Source organism: Akebia trifoliata, chromosome 3, assembly GCF_017979445.1.
Source record: "Akebia trifoliata isolate Shusen 1 chromosome 3, ASM1797944v1, whole genome shotgun sequence".
Lineage (NCBI taxonomy): Eukaryota > Viridiplantae > Streptophyta > Magnoliopsida > Ranunculales > Lardizabalaceae > Akebia > Akebia trifoliata.
The window spans coordinates 22148488-22171893 of NC_141377.1; the positions used below are offsets into that span (position 1 = coordinate 22148488).

Below are 23406 nucleotides of genomic sequence, written 5' to 3' on the forward strand. Positions count from 1 at the left end.
TAGTTGACTTTGCTCTCTCCGGCGCCTTACACAACTACATACATTCCTCCTTCAACACTAACGATGAGACTCCTCATTTACATCTTTCTACCACTATGATGACTTTTCTATTCCTTAGCCAAATCTTCTTCAACTCAAAATTTTTTTGGTCAACCCGAATGAGCTTCACTCTTGTTCACTTTTTTGCTTCAATACTTAGATCCAGGCATTGTACCAACTCAATGGCATTTTTAGATAGTAGTGTCTTTTTCATCCTATTTTTCTTGATGACTTCTTGATAGACGGGTTAGAATCGAAAATAAAGTAGGAAGACTTCTATTTCAACTTTATAGTACCTGTGGATTCTACATCTTATATATTCTTATCTTAAGGTTTTATTCTACAGTAAAAAAAAACTTGTAGACTGTAACATAAGCATTTTGGGATCATCAATAATAGACTTGGGATTGTGCCGTTTGTCAACTGATGCCTTCTTTTGTAGTTATAAACTAATATTTGCAGTGAATCCCCCCATTGTGTAGACATGTTATGTAATAATTATTATTTTACTATGTTAGACAATTAAATGGGTTAATTTTTAAATGCATATGCAACATTATGTCATTTATAGTAAATAACTATATGCATAATTAATGCTTTACGTATGCTCTATGTAATGATGTGGGTAGATATGTAATTATATATCATGTGAAACAGGTTCTTGATCAAACATATGTGCATGGCAACTAGCCAAAACACTCTTATGGCTCATTTTCTACCTTTTTTGTTTTTGGTGCATCTTCCTCCCATATAATTTATTTTCTTTCTACAAAGACCATAATTAAGAAGTTATGCATTGTTCTGCTTTACTCAATTATCTGACTTAACAAACTACCAAATTCAGGGGCATACAGATGGTCATATGGCTCTACTTCATGTCAGTACTCACTCGTTGATTGTAGGGGATCATTGTGTTGGGTAAGATTCTCCTCAATACAGAAATTACAGCTATTAAATGAAATCAGTATACATAATTGGTAAAGAAAAACTCTGAATGCATGAGCCAAATAAATGTATGTAGTATTCATTGTGTAAGTTTCGGATTCCTACGTTCTCAGTGATTACTTTCATGAATTGCAGAAGACTCTCACATAATTACTTCCAAGGGAATCTTTCGTCCTTATAGATATTTATGACAAATTTTCAGAAGCCCTTTTTGGATTTAAGTTCAGACTATGTGTTGAAAATGAATAAGCACGCGGGGGGGGGGGGGGGGGGGCCTATAGATTCTTGAGAAAAATATCTTATACTGTTCCATTTGACTTGTAGCACTCTTCAAGTGTAAAATTTCAAAGATTTTGGTCAAATAAAACAGATACATATGCATAACCGATGTACATCTAATATCAGAACGGAGCTAGGTAAATCTAGAACCGAGCTTTTCTCTTATTGGGTCATTATCATAGATCCAGACTTGACTCATTGGGCATAATTCCTCTAACTAGACCTTGATATTATTGGAGTTGGATCACCAAGTCGATTCAATCCACTAACACCCATAATGATTTCGTAGCTTTATCTAATCTTACCAAAGTGGTGGTGAAATGGTCTTGGTATTAAATGTATATTGATAACTTCAACTGAATGCTACTAGCTCAGTTCTCTGTTTGCCATATTGAAGTTTACTCTCATGTGCGATTCTGTGAACTACAAAAGTAAAGAACCAGAAAAGTTCACGGTTTCCAGCATAATGTGTTTTCAACCTTTAAAAGAATGTTCAGAAAAACGTATGGGGCCTCCTTAATATTATATTCACAAGGTGAGTATATTTCCATGAGGGACTGATCTCTCCTTGAATGCACTTTATAGAATATGACAAGTCCGAACTAATGGTAACATGATTTAGGCTCCTTGAATTTGCATATTTTAAGGCTTCTAGAATTGCTTTCAACTCAGTTTTGACAATATCATCATCAATACAACTGCTCCAACTAACAAGAAGGAATTTACTGTTGTAATCCCTGCCTAGGAAGCTGAAACCTCCACCTTGAAAAGATAATGATCCATCAATGTTGATTTTAGTAGAAAAGATAAAACTGGGTCTATCGTTTTGGAGAATAAACGAACGGAGAAATAGAATAACAGGGATTGTGTGTTATGTTGTCACACTTCCTCTATCTTTCGTATATATATAATGTTGGACTACGATTTAAAATCTCATATTGTTTTGTTGTTCTGGTTTTTCGAAAACCAAACTGAAACAAAACTGAACTATTCTAAAGCATTCAGAATGTTCTGAAACATTCACTTTAAATGATTAAATTGTAGTAGTTATTCATAAATAAATATAGTTTCATGTCTTTAAAGTAAAATTTAAAATTTTAAAAATCTCAATTCTTCACATCAATATGCATTCGAAATGCTTCGAAACATTCCACAACAAACATAGGGACCTCCAGACATTGTATTTGATGCATGGATAATATTATGCATGTCTTTTTATTTGACTAAATGAATCTTAGAAGTTGCAAAATTATTTATTTAGCATCAAAACATTGCATTTGATATGTTTCAATATGTGTTGGGAAACATTCCGAAAAATTATGGAACATTTTGAAACATTCGAATTTTAGTGTAATATTTCTTTATACATAACAATGCGCTTCACAATACTTTCTAAAACATACGTAAACATTCTGAGACATTTGAAATTTCCTAATATTTTTTTTTCTAGTATGTCAAAAAATCGGAAAGTTCCACCAAAACATCTTGAAATGGAATGGAACTTTGAACCATGTGTTTTAACCTTCCCTCCATATCTAGCCTTTTTTTTCAGCTGTCCATGCAATGCATTTTCTGCTATAGGAGTGACCCTCTGAAGTAAGTTACCATTTGCAGTTATTGGAGCATCTAGAAGGAACTCAACAAAATAGCATTTGATGGGCAGAAGAAGTCCTTTCAGGAATTATTCCTATCTTAAAAGATAGTCTTTCCTATTGCGGCAAGTTCCATGAAGAAGTCGAAGGGGCCTTCTTTGATGATTAAGTGTTTAACTTGGGTCTGTGGTTTTGGGATATTTGGTGGGGGGTTTAAATTTTGCATGTCAGGAGTTATTTTGGGGGGTGTAGTGCTGTTTATGGACAGTCACTATTTGTCTTTTTTCTATTTATTTCAATCTTTTCTTCATGGGTTGGTCTCCTCAACCACAAAAGAGTGAGATTGTTGTTCTAATATTGTTCTCTTTATTGATATTAATTGAACCCTCTACTTATCAGAAAGAGGGAGGAGAAAGAAAACTGAGGATGTTGAGATTTAGGAGTGGTGGGCCACATGATTAGAAATAAAGGCTTTAATGTTAACTAGGGGTAGCTCTTGTAGGTGATAAAATAAGGGATGCGTGATTGAGTTGGTATTGTCATGTATAATGGAAGCCACTTGACGGTGTGCATGTTAATGGAGGTTCTGGCTCTTGATAAAGTAGATTGGTGGAACAATCATTCATGTAGGCAACCTTAAATAGTTGGGGCAAGAATTGGAGGATGCTGATGAGTGACATAAGTTATAGCAAGATATCAGATTTGTAATCACATGTTTATTTATGTGGTATGATTGGCAATTTTTTTATTGATGAAATTGATTTTTCTGAATTTAAGAATTTAATATGAAAACAGAGCATCAGGAATGAGTTGATTTTATGATTAGGTAGATGGTTCTAACAAGTATCATTAAGTTGTGGAATAGCTTCTAGAGGATATTTAAAATTTTGAATTTGATGATTGAGAGAAAAACATGCTGACTATTTTTTTCCCTTATTTGCATTTAAGGGAAATTATTCTAGGTTGCCATTAGTCGTGTTTTTCTATTATCATTTCTTCTAGGGAAACTAATTTTTGTTAAAATTGTTTGAATGGTTTTGTTTCAGACAAGGAAGCGCTGTACTGGACATTACTTCTGGTGGGAATATGAAGGTAAGAATTTATTCAAAATCTTATGATATTTTGTACCAAGAACGTCCCTCTCTTAATGTGGCCTACAGGGGAACCATTATATTGTTTTGTTATACAGGTTCTATTTATGTGATTTCTTGGATTTTTGTTCTTGCTAGTGTCATTATTTTCATTTGATTACCTTTTTTTTATATAAGTTGAAATTTTATTAGAAAAGGGGACGAGATGTCCCATAATTACAAAGCTTATAAAAAAAGGAATAAAACAAAAGAAAACTACAAAAGGAACAATTAATCTCCAAAATTACAAACAAGATCCCATTGAACAAAAAAATCTTCATAGGAAATGTCCTCAAACTCTTTAAAAGCCTTGCCCCAAAAAAAGAGTAACCCTGACACATTAAAATTGAGCTCTTCAAAAGATAACTCCTTTCCTTCAAAAGTCTGATTATTTCTTTTCTTCCATAGACCCCAACAAACAACAAATGGCAATAGTCTCTACAAGATTCGCTTTGAACAGCGAAAGAGATTACCCCAAAACAACCACAAATCAAAGAGCTCCCGGATTGTTCGTGGTAAACAACCATACGTGAGCACGTGAAACTCGGGAGTGGAGGCAAATAACACAACACTCCCTCGTAAAGGTAAAAGAATTCCCTTGAGGAGACTCGAACTCGTTGTTGAGTGTTGTGTTATTCACCTCTGGTTCCGGGTCTCACGTGCTCATGTATCGTTCCCCAATTCGATCCGTGACCCTCTTATATTCATAGTTGTGTTTTTCCCATCAGTTCAATCTTTTGGGGTAAATGGTTGTCAACTCCCGTGACCTATATAAACCTAGTGCTCTAATACCATGTTGACAACCATTTACCCCAACCGATCTGGTGGGGAAAGGGTTACTATGAATATATGAGGGTCACGGGTCAAACTAGGGCACGGTATGAGAGCACGTGACACTCGGGAGCGGAGGCAGATATCACAATACTCAATAATCCCCCTCACTCATAAGGGTTAAAAATTCCTTCGAGGAGGCTTGAACCCTTGATCTATACAAATCTAGTGCTCTGATACCATGTTGACAACCATTTACCCCAAAAGACCGATTTGATGGGGAAGGCGCAACTATAAATATAAAAGGGTTACGAGTCGAACTGGGGCGGATAACACAACACTCAACATTTTGATAGGTATTACAAAGAAGATAAATGTTTAACTAATGGATTGATTGATGGATAAAGAGAGGATGTTCTTGACTGATTAATGGCAAAGCCACATGAGACATGATAGATGGACAGAAATATGGATGGAAATGATGTTACTTTCAGCTAGAGGTTAATAGTAGTTTAATAGACATATATATATATATATGTATGTGTACAAAACAAAAATGTTTTTGTTAACAAGAAAATGACCGTGGAAAACCTAGAAAGAATGATCTATTACAATATTTTAGGAAGCAACAAGTCAATCTAGGCTATCACTTGAGGTTCACATTACATTGTCTCATAAACTTAGACGTGAGGAGTCTCTCCTGGGCTTGTTAGTGATCACTAAGGGTCTGTAGTCGTCAAACGAGTGACCAATGTAATTCGTTCAAGTGTTGGGTCCTTAGTCAATGGTTAGGCTGAGCTGGATAAATGGTTGTCTGAAATGTGATATGTTAGACCAACCACAAAATCAAATAAGAACGATGAGATTTGACACTAGAGGTTAAGTATTGGATATTAATTTGGAATGTACAAGGTGGTTATATCGGCGTGTTCCTCAACACACTTATCGCGATTACACCGTCGTGTTTGTATTATGTATTTCTCATTTTGTGATGGATAGATAAATGTTTTGCTTACCCAAACATGATAATTGCTATAAATGATAGATTTGATATATCAAAATTATTATCATTATATCTACTTTATTTGTTTTATTTAGACTTTGATCGAATAAAGCGTTGTTGGGGAAATGGGTTTGGCGCTTGGAAGAAAATCATTGTAGTTAAGTTTGGAGAAGACCTGTTAGGTTGGAATATCTTGCCGAGTAGAACTCCTTTTGGTTGTGGTCTTTGGAAAGGGATTTTCAGTTTGGGAGGGGTGATAGGGGAACATGTTGGCTATGAGTTGGGGAGAGGAGATTGTATTCTTTTTTGGGAAAATCGGTGGTGTAGTGAGCCTCCTTTGCATCTTCTGTACCCAGGCTTGTACTCCATGTGCACGAGAAAAAGAATGTTTGTCTTTGTTTTCTTGGTTCAAAATGAGAGGGGTGAGTCTTGGGACCTTGGTTTAAGAAGAAGACTAAACGATTGGGAAATTGAAGATACAATCTCTATCCTTGACTTGCTAGCATCCACGACTCCTTCGTTGGATAGGGCGGATTGCCAGATTTGGAAAGGTAGTAGCGATGACCATTTTTCTGTTAAGCATTTCTACTCTTTAATTCAAGGTAATCAAGAGGTGTGTTCTCCTTTCTAATTATTTGGTCTTCTAAGGTGCCCACAAAAGTGCCTTTCCTTTTGTGGCTGGCGGCTTTAAATCGGCTTCCCACGATCGATCTCCTTTAGCGAAAAGGTTTTGTGTTGGTTGATTATTGTTGTTTGTGTAAATCTAGTGGGGAGTAGACTGAGCATATTTTTATTCATTGCAAAACGGCTTCTGAGGTTTCGTTTCACTTCTTATACTTGTTTGGTTGGGGGGCTTCTTTTCTTTTTGGTAGGTTGAAGATTCTATGGAATTTAACACCCTTTGCTATTTCTTGGGGTTTATGGAAAGAGAGGAATATGTGCACATTTGAGGGGAAAGCAATTCGCAAGAGATAATTTTCATCATCCTCGGTTTGTTGTTCTTTTGGTGCAAGCAGTTCAAAGAATTTAGGGATTTGTTTTTTGAAGGCTTTGTATTTAGATGGGAAATTGTAACTAAGGAGTAGTCACTTGGCTTTGGCTTTTGCTTTAGTTTTTGCCTTTTGCTTTTTTTTGTTTTTTCTGTTTTGTTTCTCTTTGAGAATTTCTTATCCTCCCATTAATACAATTTAACTTATCAATAAATAAATATATTTATCATTTTTTTCCTTTTTTTTTTTTTTTCTCATTTCTTTCCTATCTTTTCTAAAGTTTTCCCCTGCAGTTTTAAACCCTATTCCAACTTGGTGACTATGATTAGTCGTAGGGGTAGTCTTATCCTTTCAAATTTTTTAAAATGTTTTATGATAAATATATATATGTGAGCCACTTCCTAGGGTTGGAGTTAGTTTTCAACTCCTTCGTTTTTTTCTCTATTTTCATCTCTTCTTCTCGTATCTTTTATCCTTCTCAAGCCCTTATTTTACACTCTCTATAGCCTTTGTTAGGCCTTATTTTCTAGGTTGATTTCTTGATGTTTTTAACAGTCTAAGAAAGACCACTTAGCTAAGTGGTAAAACCTTGTGGAGGTTGTTCCCAAGATCGTATGTTCAAGCCCCTTGAACCCCTTCTTATGCTAACAACTCACCTAGCAAAAATAATGTGTTTAACACTCTTTGCACACAAAATTTTTGTGAGTGACCCTAACATCTCTGCTAACTTTAGTACCTCGCACACATTGATATGTGTTGAGCTCTCTCACGTTTGACAATCTCCATAATGCATATGTTCCAATTACTCAGGTGAGCTATCAAACTGACTTGAATCATCCCGACAAGTAGCAATCTCACATAGGTCATTAAAGGACCAACAAGATAAAGGTGCATGGACAAATATTATCTGACTAGTCTACTATAGGGCTTAAAATGGGTCGGATTTTATCCAAAATCTGAGTAATCCGAATCTGATTTTGGCGGGTTTGGTTCCTTCAAGTATATTCGAATTAAAATACGGGTCGGATATGGGCTGATGTGCCTTGACCCAAGTAGAATACGGGTCAGATATGGATCCATCCCTATATCCTCCTGTATCCAAATTATATATTACTTTGTATTTGTGTGTTATATTTTTTAGACCATCTTTCATCAACAAATAAGTGTTGGGTGTAATGGTCCAGTCACATTTAAGCCACATTTTTAATAAATTTCTTTGAAATGGTTTGAAATTATTTGTCCCGAATCAATTAATTCGGTTAGATCCGGATATGGGTTTAATGAAAGCAAAAAATTTGGATAGGGTTTGACCTAGTAGGATCTGAGTCGGAATCGGATCCAGATTTGGACCTGGATAAACAATTCGGATATGGATATGGGTATACACATATCCGTCCCAATCCCCGTTTTGAGCCCTAGTCTACTACCAATGATCTATTTATTTATTTTGAACGATTTACTACAAACAATCTAGAAAGGGTAGTATTATAAAATTCCGACATGATTAGCGTTAACCATCTTCTACATTACTTAATCGATTGCATAGAATTTGTTTGTCTTCAAAAATTATACTTTGACATGCAGTTAGTTTATTCTTCTAATTATATTCTAGGAATATGAAATGTTCAATCGTTCATGCAGGAGTACTTCCAAACAACTTATAACTTTCTGGATCTTTCGCCACATGTTTTAATCCCTATGCATGGGAGAGTTAATCTTTGGCCAAAGCACATGCTCTGTGGGTATCTCAAGTATGACTTGCAACTTTCTCTTTTCTTCCCCTCCTTTTTGGATATTTACTGAGCCCATTTTATATTTCTCATTTTGAGGTCTTCGTTATCAATTATTTTTCTCAATCAGAGAATTGTCCCATGGATCAAAGTTTTGGTCTATGGTGTATCGGTCAAGATGTTTTTGTTTTTTCAATACAGCAAGACTTGCCTTAAGACTAAAAATGTAAACATTTATCCATAAATTATGCATTTTTATGTTTGTTTGGTGGGCTTCTGCTACTACAATTGAGGTGGGGTGTGCCTACAAGGATGCATGCTTCTATAAATTGATTTGAATCCTGAATTTCCATCTCTGAATAATATAATTAACTTGCTTTCTTTGGAAGTGGGACTAGCATATATGCAACTATCTAACAGAAAGACTTACAGGTAGATATATAGGCATGATGTAATCATGGGTTCAAATCTTGTACAAGACTGAGATGACTCGCCTGAGTCATCTCGGTATCAGTCAAGAACGAGTGAGATATTCAATGTGAATCATCTCACACAATGTCTCATTCGAAAATTGAGATGACTCTTAAAGTGATATTTTGAAAATCTCAGTCGAGTCAAGAAAACTCAGCCTAATCAATCGGTTTTTTGTATTTGTTATTAAAATAATGGTTTTTTTAATAATTTAAATTTTATTGTAAATGAAAATATGATCTTGTGACTAATAATCTTCTAATCAACCTTAATTTATGAAATTTTTTTATAATTATTTTCATGTAAATATTTATTAGTAAATAATTGTAAACTGAGTTAAGGGGTTTATCTTGCTTGAGACGAGATGAATTGGACAAGTCATCTCAGTATCGCTGGGGGCGAGATGAGACAAAATAACTAGTCTTAAAACCATGCCTGCAATTGCATTTTTATTTTATATCTGTAGCTTCGGTCTCCCTCTCTCTCTTTTTTTCCTGTTTATTCAAAGAAAACAGACGGTGAAGTGAAGAAATTTTGTTGGAAGATTAAATTACTCAAGGCTGGCCAATCCACTCGCTTCTATGTTGTTTAAGAAATTGGAAGATCTTGTTTTCATTCTTTCAAGGTCGTGCACCTTCAGGGCTGTCAGAAGGGCAGACCATACCAATGGGATTTTGGTGCAACCAGCTAATGGGATGGGCTTTGCTCGTCATTTTTGCCTGCGTACTCAGTTTGGGCCTCAGTTATGAGACCACCATTTGGTCCAGATTGGGCAGTTCAGGCTAAATCAATGTTACCACTAAAGTATAATATGATTAACTATTAAGGTTTTCCATTATGTATTGCTACCTAATATATATTTGATTTTCTAATGTGGAACTTGTAGAGGTGTCCAAACCTTTTCAAACTCCTTTCTGATTAAAACTTAATTTTGCCGGAAAGTAATTGGTTCAATGCTCTTTTCTTTGTTTGTCACACATTTACTAATAAAGATTAAAAGGTTAAAATCTCTCTCTCTCTCTCTCTCTCTCTCTCTCTCTTGTATCACACCTAATCCTATGGACCACTCTCGATCATCATCATATATAAAAGAAGGAAAATGGGGAAAAAGGTATTTTTTTACTTAATAGGGAATTCATTTAATTTTTATATGGTCTTAACTCATTGTTTTCACTCACTAGTTTCATTGAAGATACATTGGTTTTACGACTAGGGCCCTTGGACTGGCCCTACTTAGCACTTGTCAAGCAGGACAGACTTGGGCTTGAAGTTTTAGACATGTCTTGAGCTTCGATTAGAATCCAAGTGCATTGTTCCTGGCCTAGGTTAACCATTGATGGCTCGTTCACGGTTCTTTTTTTTCATTATGCACTCGCATTTAATTAACCATAGTAAGTAGAAAACACAATTAATATTGTTCTTATTTTCAGGAACCGGAGAAATAGGGAATCCTCCATCTTGAAAGCCATAGAAAATGGAGCGGAGACATTGTTTGACATAGTTGCAAAGACATATTCTGATGTCAATCCCAGTTTTTGGATTGCTGCTTCATCAAATGTGAGGCTTCATGTTGAGCATCTAGCCCAAGAAGACAAGCTCCCAAAGGTAACGTCCTTTAGTTTTAATGCAAGAGTATCTTTCATGACATTTTTCGACATACCACATGCTCATATATTATTGAATTATGGGTAATTGCCACTTGATTTTCAGTTTCACCATATAGATCTATGCACTCAGTTAAAAATATAGGCACAAATATGTATTCTCAATTTTGGTATGTTAACTAGATTTCAATCATGCAGGTAAAATTAAGCTTGTAGTTGACTTATTACTTATATATATATAAAGGGAAACCAACTTTAGATTGTATGGAGAACTATTGAAAATTTTGTAGGAATTGGTATTATTTTAAACATGGCTATTTTTAAGCTATCCTAATTAACTTCTCTTTAATTCAATTAACTTCATCCAAGATATCAAATTCTGGTTTCTCTATATATTTATTTCTGTCAGCTTGGAAATATAAATATTTTTATCAATATGGTAATTAATACAATTTTCATAGAAAATGATGGAACATGTGGAAATGATAGAAATATTGAAGAAATATTCATTTACAGTGTAAGAAGTTATAAAATAAACGTGAAAAATCCAATAGTATGTGATTAAAGTACAATAAACAACCATATGGAGTCTGAAAATGAAGATCTATAGTCTTTTGATACACATTGGCACAGGGTATCCAAGAACAATTACTTATTATTACTTAAGAGAATGTAGAAAAGTTAGAAATATATGTTTTTGTATACTAGAAACCGAATACTTGCAGACTATAAGTTGTCAATTGCAATGAAAAACACCTAATTGTTTTAATTTGTCAAATCCCTATCTTAAGCCTACTATTTGCACCTATGGAAAGACTCTTTGCAATCTCCATAAGCCCACATCATCATTCTTTGCTCCTATTCTATTGGCGTTGCTGTTAATCACATTCGCTAGCATCTTCTCTCGATGTCGTGGTCATACGCATGAAGTGCAATCGGTAGAGGAGGAAGAAGAAGTGATGATAACAAAAGAAGAACATGAAGAAGTAAAAAGGGCAGTGTCACAATTAATCATAGGCTTTGGCCAACCAAGAAGAAGTAGAAGAAATGACTTTCTAATAATTGTTGATAGCTCTGTGGAATTGGCTCAGGGTATTGGAGGTCTGTTGGATGATTGTTTTGCTTGTTCAGGTCTTTAGGCCAACACTTCAAAAATTCATATATTTCATAATATGTCATGCAATAATATTTAAGCGATATCAAATATTTTGCAGTTTACTAATGGAGTCTGCCGGTGAGATGCCTTAGATTACCTCTATTTTCTAGCGAATGTCAATAAGTTTATGACAAACGTTAATGATCGGATAAGAAAGAAACTTGGAGGATGAAAATCTACCCTTTTATCATATGCCGCAAGGTTGGAGCTGATTCCGATGGTGTTAAATTTCTCAGATTTTCTGGTCCTCAGTGTTTATACTTCCAAGCAAAGTCATCCAGAAAATTGAGATCATTTTTACAAATTTTTTATGGAAAGGTTCAGCTGTTGACCATTCATTTCATCCAATAGTTGGAATAGAGTTTGCAAATTTTCAAGAGGGTTGGCACTTATTAAAGTTTGGAATAAAGCTGGTATGCTTCTACTTTTTTTGATACTATTGAACAACACCTATTACTTGTGGTGGAACTGGATCTTATCAAGGTATGGTTATCTACAAAACATATGGATTTCCCAAAATTGGATAGATGCTCCATGGTTTGGAAAAACGATGAAATCATCTATATTCAATACCTGGTTTGTAAAGGGGCAAATACTATGTTCTATAGACTGATTTGTGGTTTGGGAACAAGTCTTTGTTTGATTGGTTTGGACATAGTGTCGTTCATCAATTTGAAAGTCATCTTCAAGCTTGGGTTGCGGATGTTTTTTCATAATTCTAGAATTTCTTTGTTGTAGCCATATACGGAACAAATGGGACAAGTCTAGAATGTTATAGCTAATGTCCCTCCATTATTTGATGATCCGAATGAAGTTATTTGGTCCTTAACTCTCCAAGTAAATTCTCTTTCACATCGGCTTGGAGAAAATTAAAGAAGAGTACCCTAGTGTCAATGGTGCCATATCATTTGGCATAGATATAGACTTAATAAACATTCATTTTTTGCACATTTAGCTATATACAATAAGTTAATGAGATTGGATAACATTATGAGAAGAGGAATTTGCTTTCTGTTGAATAATTCTTATTTTATTATTTTACAGATTATTTGTCCTTTTTAGTCTTTTCACTTATTAGACCATGTAATCTCCTTTAAAAGCCTAATTAGGGCTTAGTGATAAACAACTTTTCTGTTCTCCTATTTTCAACTTGGTATCAGAGCCTACCTCCATCTCCTCTCCTTTCTTCTTGTTACAACCCCATCGCACAACCCCTCTCTTAAATCCACCTCACAACCTCTCGGTCTAGTCTAAATCATCACCCCTACGGGGGTTGTTTTACTCCATCCCTAATCGCAACATGCGATAGGGTCATTAAACCTCATTGAAGCTTTATAGCAACAACAAGGTTGCTGTTCTTAGACCAATCAATGGCTCTAGCGGCTTGCGGCAACAGTTTTTAGGTTGTTTGCAACAGAAACTCGCAGCAGGGCTGCTATTTTTTGGAACCTGCAACTATAGCAGGGGTATTATTTGGAACCCACACCTATTGTTTGCATCGTATGGAGTTTATCACCACAGCAGGACTGCTATTTGGTACCTGCGATCACCACAAGGGTGGGATTTAGAGGCTGCGATTAGCATAGGGTTGCTGTCTTGGTCTGCGATCAGCATAGGGTTGCTGTTTTTGGTCTGCAATCAGCATAGGGTTGCTGATTTGGTCTCTGTGATCAGCATAGGGTTGCTGTTTTGGTCTGCAATCAGCATAGGGTTGCTGTTTGGTCTCTGCGATCACCACAAGGGTGCTATTTAGAGTCTGCGACTAACATATTGATGCTGTTTGGTATCTACGATCACCACAGGGGTGTTTGTTTGCAAGCTGCAACTAGCATAGAGGCTGTTTGAAGCCTGGTTTCACAATACAGGGGCTGTTGTGATCCTATCATAGGTTTGCTTGAAGGCTGCAGTCATATAGGGGCTGTTTGAAGCCTGTACTCACAGCACAGGGGCTGTTCGGAGCCTATATTCACAATAATTTTTTGAGGGTTGATTGACGGTTACAGTAGTATTTGGGGGCTGCATTTTTTATTTATTTATTGAAAGTTGTTCCCTTGTCCTCTTCGAACTCCTTTCAAACCAAAGTACACAGACTCGTTAATGGCATCTGAGACTTCTTCTTCCTCGATCACTGGTAATAGTAATGGATCGAGTGGTCCTCCTTCTCACTCGAACAACTTTCCAGGTATTCAAATTACTACAGTAAAATTAGATGGTCCGAATTATCTCCTTTGGGCACGGTCAGTTGAAATGTTCATTGGTGGAAAAGGGAAAATTGGTTACCTCACAGGAGCGGACAAACAACCTGCACAGACGGATAGTTCTTACTCACATTGGTTTGCTAATGATTCTATGGTCCATTCTTGGCTGGTCACTTCTATGCAACCACACATTGCGGCTGGTTTTATGTTTTCCTCAACAGCAAAACAGATATGGGATTCCGCAAAGAGCATTTACTCGCAACGTCAGAACAATGTCAGGATTTTCAACTTGGAGCGTGAGATTTCTCGTCTTTCACAAGGAGACTCTTCAGTTACCACCTACATATCACAGCTACGTGCTAGGTGGGAAGAGCTGACCTTCTATTCCTCGTCTTATGCCTGGAAGGATCCTCTTGATGAGACATTATATTCGTCGATTCTGGATAAGAACCGGGTTTTTCAGTTTCTAGCTGGTCTCCGGGATGAGTTTGAGTATGCGAGAGTTCATTTATTGGATATGGATCCATTTCCGTCCCTACAGACCGCATATTCATATGTCTTGGCTGATGAGAGTCGTCGCGCTGCTGTCTTACCTCATCCTTCTGGGGATCACTCCGCTATGCTTACTCGTCTATCTTCACCGCAATCCTCCAGTGGGTCTATGCCTACCCGTCAACGACATAAGTGTGATCATTGTGGAAAGTTGGGTCATGTGAAGGCTCGATGTTATGCACTTCATGGTCGTCCGAATCAGCAATGTCAACAGTCTCAACGACCTTCAGCTCATGCAGCTTCTCAGTTGACTACTGATATAGCACCTCCCTCAGTTAGTACATCCTCATTAGACTTGGTATCTCTTTCCCAGGCTGAGCTTGACAAGTTCAGGAAATTCTTCAATCAGATGGAGACCTCATCTCAGCCAGTCTCTACATTCGCTCACTCAGGTACTGTTGCATCTGTACATAGTGTTTCCACCACTTCCTCACCATGGATCATTGATTTTGGTGCCTCTGATAACATGACCGGTACGTCCTCCCTATTTAATACTTATAGTGTTTGTTCTGGTCATCGCAAGGTTCGTCTTGCTGATGGTTCTTTGTCTTCTATAGCTGGTCAAGGTCATGTTCCTATTACATCTTCTTTATCCTTGACTAATATACTACATGTTACTCAACTCACTACTAATCTTATATCTGTTAGTAGCATTACCAAAAATTTGAATTGCAATGTAATTTTTTATCCCTCTCATTGTGTCTTTCAAGATCTGGGGTCGAGCAGGACGATTGGCACTGGACGTGAAGTGAATGGACTGTATCTTTTGGACGTACCCGATTTACCTAGCACCCATTCTGCTTCCCAGATTAGTAGTAGTAGTCAATCTAATAAAGATCTTGTAATGAGTTGGCACTTACGCTTAGGCCACATTTCTTTTGGATATTTGAAACACATGTTCCCTACTTTGTTTAATAATAACAATTTACTTGATTTTTCTTGTGAAACTTGTCAATTAGCTAAACATGTGCGTTCTTCTTATCCTGTTAGTATGAATACTACTGCGCCTGATATATTTGACCGAGTTCATTTTGATGTGTGGGGTCCTTCCCCGGTCACATCTACTCTTGGTTTTCGTTATTTTGTCTTATTCATTGATGATCACAGTCGTACCATTTGGGTCTATCTTATGAAACACAAGAGTGAAGTTTTTGGGATTTTTAAACAGTTTCTTGCTATGGTTCATACCCAATTTGGTCGTACCATCAAGACCTTTCGTTCTGATCATGGTACTGAGTACACCTATAGTGAGGTCTTAAAACTTTGTTTAGATTCTGGCATTGAGCATCAAAGGTCCAATGTTAAGACCCCTCAACAGAATGGTCGTTCAGAAAGGAAAAATCGTCATATTCTAAAGTTAGCTCGTGCCATCTCTATTGGTATGAACGTGCCACCGTCTTATTGGGCCGATGCAGTTCTTACTACTGTTTACCTTATTAATCGAACCCCCTCCCGGGTTCTTCAGTTTGCCACGCCCCTTTCTCGACTCTGTCCGGATCGTCCCCTGTTTCCCCTTTCTCCGCGTGTGTTTGGGTGCGTATGTTTTGTTCAAATTCTTGACCAAACCCGTACTAAACTTGATCCTAAGGCTGTAAAATGTATTTTTTTGGGTTATTCCTCTACCCAGAAAGGTTACCGGTGTTACCATCCTCCCTCTCGACGACGTTTCATTTCTCGAGATGTTTTCTTCTTTGAGCATACCCCATATTATAATGGGTCCGTTGGCACTCACTTTGAATGGTTTCCCCTAGACTCCCCGGATGATCCCTTCCTTGTTTCCTTTCCTCTTCCTTTACCAGTTCCTCCCTTTCCACCTTTTGTTAGTTTGTCACCCCCTCCTCTGCAGGTTTACTCTCGGCGTCCACGCGATACTACCATCACTTCTCTGTCAGACCAGCTCGCCTCCTTGCCTTCAGATCCGCTTCCTTCTGTTTCTTGTGATGATCGTCTTATTGCCACTCGTAAGGGTAAGCGTATTTGTACTTATCCTATTTCTAATTTTGTATCTGATTCTGCACTCTCACCCTCCTATCGGAGTTTTCTTGCCTCTGTTTCCGCTGTTTCTCTTCCTTTAACTGTTGCAGATGCTATTGCCCATCCTGAGTGGCGTACAACTATGATTGATGAGTTGAATGCTCTTAAAAAGACTCAGACTTGGGAAATTATTCCTCTCCCGCCTGGAAGGAAAGCTGTGGGATGTCGCTGGATTTTCACACTTAAGCATAATCTGGATGGTTCTATTGCTCGGTATAAGGCCCGTTTGGTGGCCAAAGGTTATGCTCAGACTTATGGGGTTGATTATCAGGAGACTTTTGCTCCGGTTGCCAAAATGACCACCATTCGCGTTCTTCTTTCTATTGCCGCTATTAGAGGCTGGCCTCTCTACCAGTCAGATGTCAAGAATGCATTTCTCAATGGTGATCTTCAAGAAGAGGTTTATATGGTCCAACCTCCTAGGTTTCTTACCTTTGCTTCTCCTACACATGCCTGTCGTCTTCGCCGTTCTCTTTATGGCTTGAAGCAGTCTCCTCGCGCATGGTCTGAGCGCTTTACTAAGGCCATGCATCAGTTTGGTTTCCATCAGAGTTCTGCCGATCACACCCTTTTCTTACGTCACTCTTAGGGTAAAACTGTCACTCTGATTGTTTATGTTGATGATATTGTTATTACTGGAAATGATGATCATGGCATTTCTGAGGTAAAAACTTGCTTAGGCCGTCAATTTGAGATTAAGGACCTTGGGCATCTTCGCTATTTTCTGGGTATTGAGGTTGCGCGGTCTCAGTCCGGTATATTTATTTCTCAGCAAAAGTATGTCCTTGATTTACTCAGTGACTCAGGGCAGCTTGGTTCTTGTCCCGCTGATACTCCTATTGAGCAGAATCACAGGTTAGTTGATTCTGAGGGGGAATGTGTGTCGGATATTGGGCAATATCAGCGACTTGTGGGAAAATTGATCTATTTGTCTATGACTCGCCCAGACATTGCTTATGCTGTTAGTGTTGTAAGTCAATTTATGCACTCGCCTCGAACATTTCATCTTACTGCAGTTTATCGTATTCTTAGATATCTTAAGGGATGTCCTGGTCAAGGTATTTTGTTCAGTAATCATGGTCATTTTCGTGTTGAGGCATGGACAGATGCAGATTATGCTGGTTCAGTGACTGATAGGCGTTCTACTTCTGGGTATTGTACTAAGGTTGGTGGCAACTTGGTCACTTGGCGTAGTAAGAAGCAGGATGTGGTTTCTCGGTCCAGTGCTGAGTCAGAATACCGAGCTATGGCACTTGGAGTATGTGAGTTATTGTGGCTCAAAACCTTACTAGCTGATTTGTGTCTTCCAGTGACAACCCCTTTCTCACTATATCGTGATAATAAGTCAACTATTAATATAGCGGCAAATCCGGTTCAGCACGATAGAACGAAGCATATTGAAATTGATCGACATTTCATTAGAGAGAAGATTGTTTCTGGACAGATTTGTACTCCCTTTGTTCCTACATCGCAGCAACTTGCTGATATTCTTACTAAAGGTGTCAGCAAAGCCGCCTTTGAAGGTGTCTTGTCCAAGTTGGGCGTTGCCGATATCCACGCACTAACTTGAGGGAGAGTGTTGAATAACTCTTATTTTATTATTTTACAGATTATTTGTCCTTTTTAGTCTTTTCACTTACTAGACCATGTAATCTCCTTTAAAAGCCTAATTAGGGCTTAGTAATAAACAACTTTTCTGTTCTCCTATTTTCAACTCTTTCCATTAGAAGAATTATGAAAGAATAATAGTCAAGTCTCAATGAGAACTTGCCAGGATATTCATACTAAAAGGATAAAAAGTGAATGGGCATATGCCCTTACATAAAGAAGAACAAAAAAATAAAGAAAAAAGACATATTTCCCAATACTCCCCCTCAAGCTGGTGCAAATATATCAACTAAGCCAAGCTTGACAAGGTGAAAGTTAGTAATAGAAGGACTAACAGACTTCATAAACATGTCGGCAAGTTGGTCTGAAGAAGATACGAATATTGTCTAAATTGCACTAGATCAAACTTTCTCTTTGAGAAAGTAAATATCAATTTCTATATGTTTAGTTCTCTCATGAACGACAGAGTCATAAACAAGCATAAATATCCGACTTGTCAACACAGAATAGATTGGAGAAATCAAAAATAGGAAATCCTAGCTCTGTCAACAATGCTTGAAGCCAAATAAGCTCACACTGCCAAGGGCCATAGTTCAGTACCCAGCTTCAGTAGAACAGTGAGAAACCACACTTTGTTTCTTGTTTTTCCATAAAATCAAGTTACCGTCATGGAAAGTACAGAAATTAGATTTAGATCTTTTATCCGTAATAGAAACAGCATAATCAACGTCAGTGAAGCAAGACAAATGAGGTTAAACAGTGGATGAATAAAAAAGAACACAGCCAAGACACGACTTCAAGTAGCGAAGAATGCAATAAACAACATCAATATGAGAAGCACGCAGAGCATACATGAACTGACTGACCACACTAACCACAAAAGTCAAATCTAGTCTAGTGTTAATCAAATAAATCAGACGGCCCACGAGTCTTTGATAAGAATAAGGTATTAAATTTCGATTTTGGTGTCATTTCGGTTAGTTTGGAAATTAAAATATTTTGATTAGTGTGGAAATTAAAACAATATTTGGAAATGATGGAATTGATAGAAATATTGAATAAATGTTCATTGACCCTGTAGAAAATGATAAAATAGGCATTAAAACACACTCATTAAGTCAACAAAATACAATAAACAATCATATGGATTGTGAAAATGAAGAACAACAACATTTTTGTATATAAACGTGCAAGTATAGAGAGTCCGACAATGAAAAATAATAACATTTTACATGTAATTAAGAATAATATGTTGTGTTAACTACATACAACTTAATATGTACAACATTGAAATGAAGAAACTATTAAGTATTGCATTCATGTGTTATTGAATAAGTATGAATAAATTGCTAATCTATCCAATTAATTAAAAAATGCCGATTGTGTGTGTGTTTATATAGATGTACTAATATACTTAGAATACATTAAAATAAGATGAAATAGATAACTAACTAATCATAATTCCTTTATACTAACGGATGAATGTTATATGCAATATTTTATTACTAAATACAAAATACTATATGTAAGTTACAAGTTCTTTCTAAAAAAATTCTAATTTAAAAAATAAAAAGAATATTTCGGTCAAAGTTTGCCGTTTTTCGAAATATTTCCACCAAAATATTGCATTTCTATACCTAAAATTTGATATTTCAGTCGAAATTCACTATTCATTGAAATATTTCATGAAATGAATAGTGATTTCCACAGAAATATATACAAAAAGAAATTGTCAGTTAAGTTTCGTATCAGAACTTGTGGAAATGGAAATATTTCTGTATATTTCGTTGAAATATGTCGAAATTTAATGCTCTGGATAAGAAGAAGAATGATCAGACATACATGTTCATGTGCATGCAATCCACTTTTCCCATATGAATTGTCTCCATTGAAGTTTTCAAAATTATTAAATAGGAGAAAAGGTAAATGATTATGCTTTCCATTTCCATTTGGTGGAGGATGTCAAGCTGAAATTTTCCACATGGGGAGACGATGAGGTGGCCAAACAGTTGGACCACTATTGTTCAGAGAACTGCAATAATGAAATCCAGAATGCCCAACCTTACAATAGTACTTATTTGGAAGGATGCAAATACACTTGGATGAACATAATGACTAAAATAATAAAAGGTTTACAGGCATTGGAGACATATTTGCATTCAAGTTTGATTAATCCAGTCCATCTCCAACTCAAAAATTACAGAAATTTATCTTTTCCCTAAGAAATGCCATGGGCCTTGTTGATCTTTGTTCCTCATTGGAGTTGTGCATTCCTTGTTTACTCGTCTCAAAGAAAATGTCAATCCAGTTATATTTATTTGGTCTGCTGGTGAAACAAATGAGATTTGCTGCAAAAAGGATTGTCAGTGATCAACATTCTTTGTCTCTTACTGCAATGAATTCGTATCATGAGTTACATAATTATTCTAGTTGACTACTTGGAGATGTGGAAATATTTTCTTTCATTTATCCTCATCATCATCATCAAAGCGCTATTCCAAAGATTTGAGGTTGCCTATTTATCTAATCTCTGCTGAGGTTTTATATTATACTCTGTGGGTTATTGTACGCAATGAAGAATGATTTAGGCCCTATGTTACAATCAAATAAAATGCGAACATTTTTATCTCCCATAATGTACAAATTGTTTTGGATAAGTGAGGACATGAATATTTTGCAAAAACATGCATTACTGACATTCTCTGTACTAAGCCAAGGTTCAAAACAATTTATGGACTATGCAGGGCTTTTCCTTAGACAATTTCAATAGCAGCTTTGTTGCATTCTTTGGCAAGGTCGGTAGTCGTGAGCCCAAATGAGGAGAGCCACTCGGTGTGCCCACCCACCACCCTCAATCCACATAATCCTCTTTTAGGTTAGGAACACTAGCCCTTCATTTTCTCTAGAAACTGATCTTTGGTCTGCCTGACTTAATTTTGATCATGAATCTATTTATTAATGAGCAATTTCGTGTAAATTCTTAGAGTTTCTTAGGAAAACTGAAATTTGAATGTTTCTGAAAATAAGGAAATATATCAAATGTAATGTTTCAATACCTAGATTAAGCATTAATTTTAGATACATTTAATTGAATAAAAATGACTTCTTCAACATTATTTTTACATCAAATTCTGTGTGTCAAGGTTATGTTTCAGAATACTTGGCGAAAAAAAAAAGAAAAAGGTTAATGTTCCAAATATTCTAATGCCTATTTATGTCAAAAGTGTGTTATTTTAATTTTTTATTTTAAATGCTTAAAAATAACTTCCTGTAAAAAGTAATTTTTATTGATTTAAATCCGATGTTTAGGTTTTTTTAAAAATCAAAGCAAAGGTAGAAACCTAATGAGATTTTAAATATTGTCCATACGCAAGGTATTCCATTTTCAAAGTACAAAAACTTACTTGAAGCTTCAGTCATTAATTTTATCGCGGTAGTTCTAAACTTTCTTGCATTGCTCTCTCTATGCAGGAATTTTCTGTGCAAAATATTCAGACAACTTTCAGACTGCATTTTCTGTCCCGATGGATGTTTGTGTACTTAAGAACTGCTCTTAAATCACAGAATCAGAATCTAAAAACCATAGAACTGCTTACAGCTACTGCAGTGGTGGGCTTGGCTACGTGGTATGCTTTTAAACGATAGTTCATTTCCAAATAAGAGAACTTGTGAAAAAAATTTAGAATTGCATGAATAACATAATTTCAGATCGCTATATTAATAATCATTTTCTAATTTCTATTATTTTTATTTTTATTTTGGAAGAATGGACTTGTGGGAAAAAAAAAATTGAGTACTAGAAATGGTAAATTGGGTGAATATTGTGGGAAAAGGTGTATAAGATCTTTTTTTTTTCTTTTTCTTTTTTTGCCTTTAATTGACGTCATTTATTTATTTAATTATGGTTAATGTTCAAGAAACAAGTCTGAAAAAACATTACTAAAATTTCCACAACAATAAAAAAAAAGCCTTATACCAAAGATTTGGGATTTGCTAAACAAATCTTGTTCTTCTATTCCACTATGTCCAAAATCAAGTCTTTTGTTATTGAGAGAGTTCATGCATGCTTTCATTGTCCCGATTCAAGTTCTTTTGAGTTCTTTTTTGGCTCTCTTAGGTTCTTCAATTTGAATATTTCTTCTAATTGGGATTATATCGGCCTTAATGATGAGTTTATTTGTTTTCAGTATTTGTGTAAAATTCCTTCATAGGGTGTAACATGTAGGGATAGAATGAAAATTAAAAAAATAAAATAAAATAAGCTGGGATACAATCGGTAATGGGTGATATGTAACTAACTAGTCGGTCTCTTTATATACAATTAATTACTTTTCTTGGAGGGACAATGCAACAATATTTTTTTTATTGATAAAAATATAGAATTTTATTAAAAAGGAACCAAGTACAAAGATCAAGCTTTCTAGTGGTGGGACTTGGGAGGATTAATAAAGAAAGTAAGAAAACAATAATAAATATAAAGGCGAACCCTCAATGAGATTTTCCTATCTACTCATCAAATGATATAATAAGCTATTTGGTGGGAATGGGGCTTTGAAATTATTATGGAGGAAAATATTTTCCTTTTTATTTTTTAAACACTGGATCTGGCCGGGTAGCTGAAGAAATAGGTTTTGATTTGTCAAGAAGAATACTTATAGTATCAATTTCCCAATCACTTCAAGTGTACTCTAAGTCTATTGTCCCAAGAGATCCCCCATATGATATAATGACTTACAAAGGCTCTAAATGACTTAGAATTAAATTATACTTTCCAAAACCTGAAGTTAACTCATATGGGTGCATCTACTTAATTTGTACTTGATTCCATTTCTTAATAACTTTTCCAAACATATTTCCTTGGATATAATTTCAATCTCGAACTTGGCTGGTCCTCACCCCCAATTTCTTTTATTTCTGCTATAATGCAATAGTTATACAACTCAAGAAATGTCCCATAAGTCGACGCAACTTGAAAACTCACAAGTGTATTCGGATGAGTCCAATAAAAGTATATTAATTTTATAATTATTTAAAATTAGTTTATAACCAAATAACTCGGTCAAAGTTTTGACCTGATTCATTGCATTTTCAATCTGACTTTGCTGAGTATTTTAATCAATTCATGAGTTTTAAAAATATGGACCAAACCCCTTGTGGGTGACTTGATGTGTTCGACTTTGGAAGCAATCAGTAACGTTAAGCATTTGTCTGTTTGAACCCCAAAGGGGTGGCCTAACAAATAATAATTAGTGCAATAATATTCACCAATTAGTGATTATTTAATGATGAAATCTTTAAATGTAAA

At 35.9% G+C, this 23406-nt stretch overlaps 1 protein-coding gene across 10 annotated transcripts in view; it reads left to right on the forward strand.

The window, feature by feature from the left end:
- The window catches only part of LOC147406144 (Metallo-hydrolase/oxidoreductase superfamily protein), a 57318-nt gene extending 35355 nt beyond the window's left edge, over positions 1 to 21963 (forward strand). For 6 of the 10 annotated variants that reach the window (XM_086434055.1, XM_086434052.1, XM_086434054.1 and 3 more), the window contains 5 exons: positions 884 to 957; positions 3902 to 3947; positions 8390 to 8499; positions 10380 to 10554; positions 11345 to 11750. In XM_086434055.1, the coding sequence (XP_086290181.1) occupies positions 884 to 957; positions 3902 to 3947; positions 8390 to 8499; positions 10380 to 10554; positions 11345 to 11692 (753 nt within the window). In that variant the 3' untranslated portion in view covers positions 11693 to 11750. The other 4 variants (XR_015176326.1, XM_086434053.1, XM_086434060.1 and 1 more) reach the window with 4 other exon arrangements.
- Positions 21964 to 23406: the final 1443 nt, after the last annotated feature.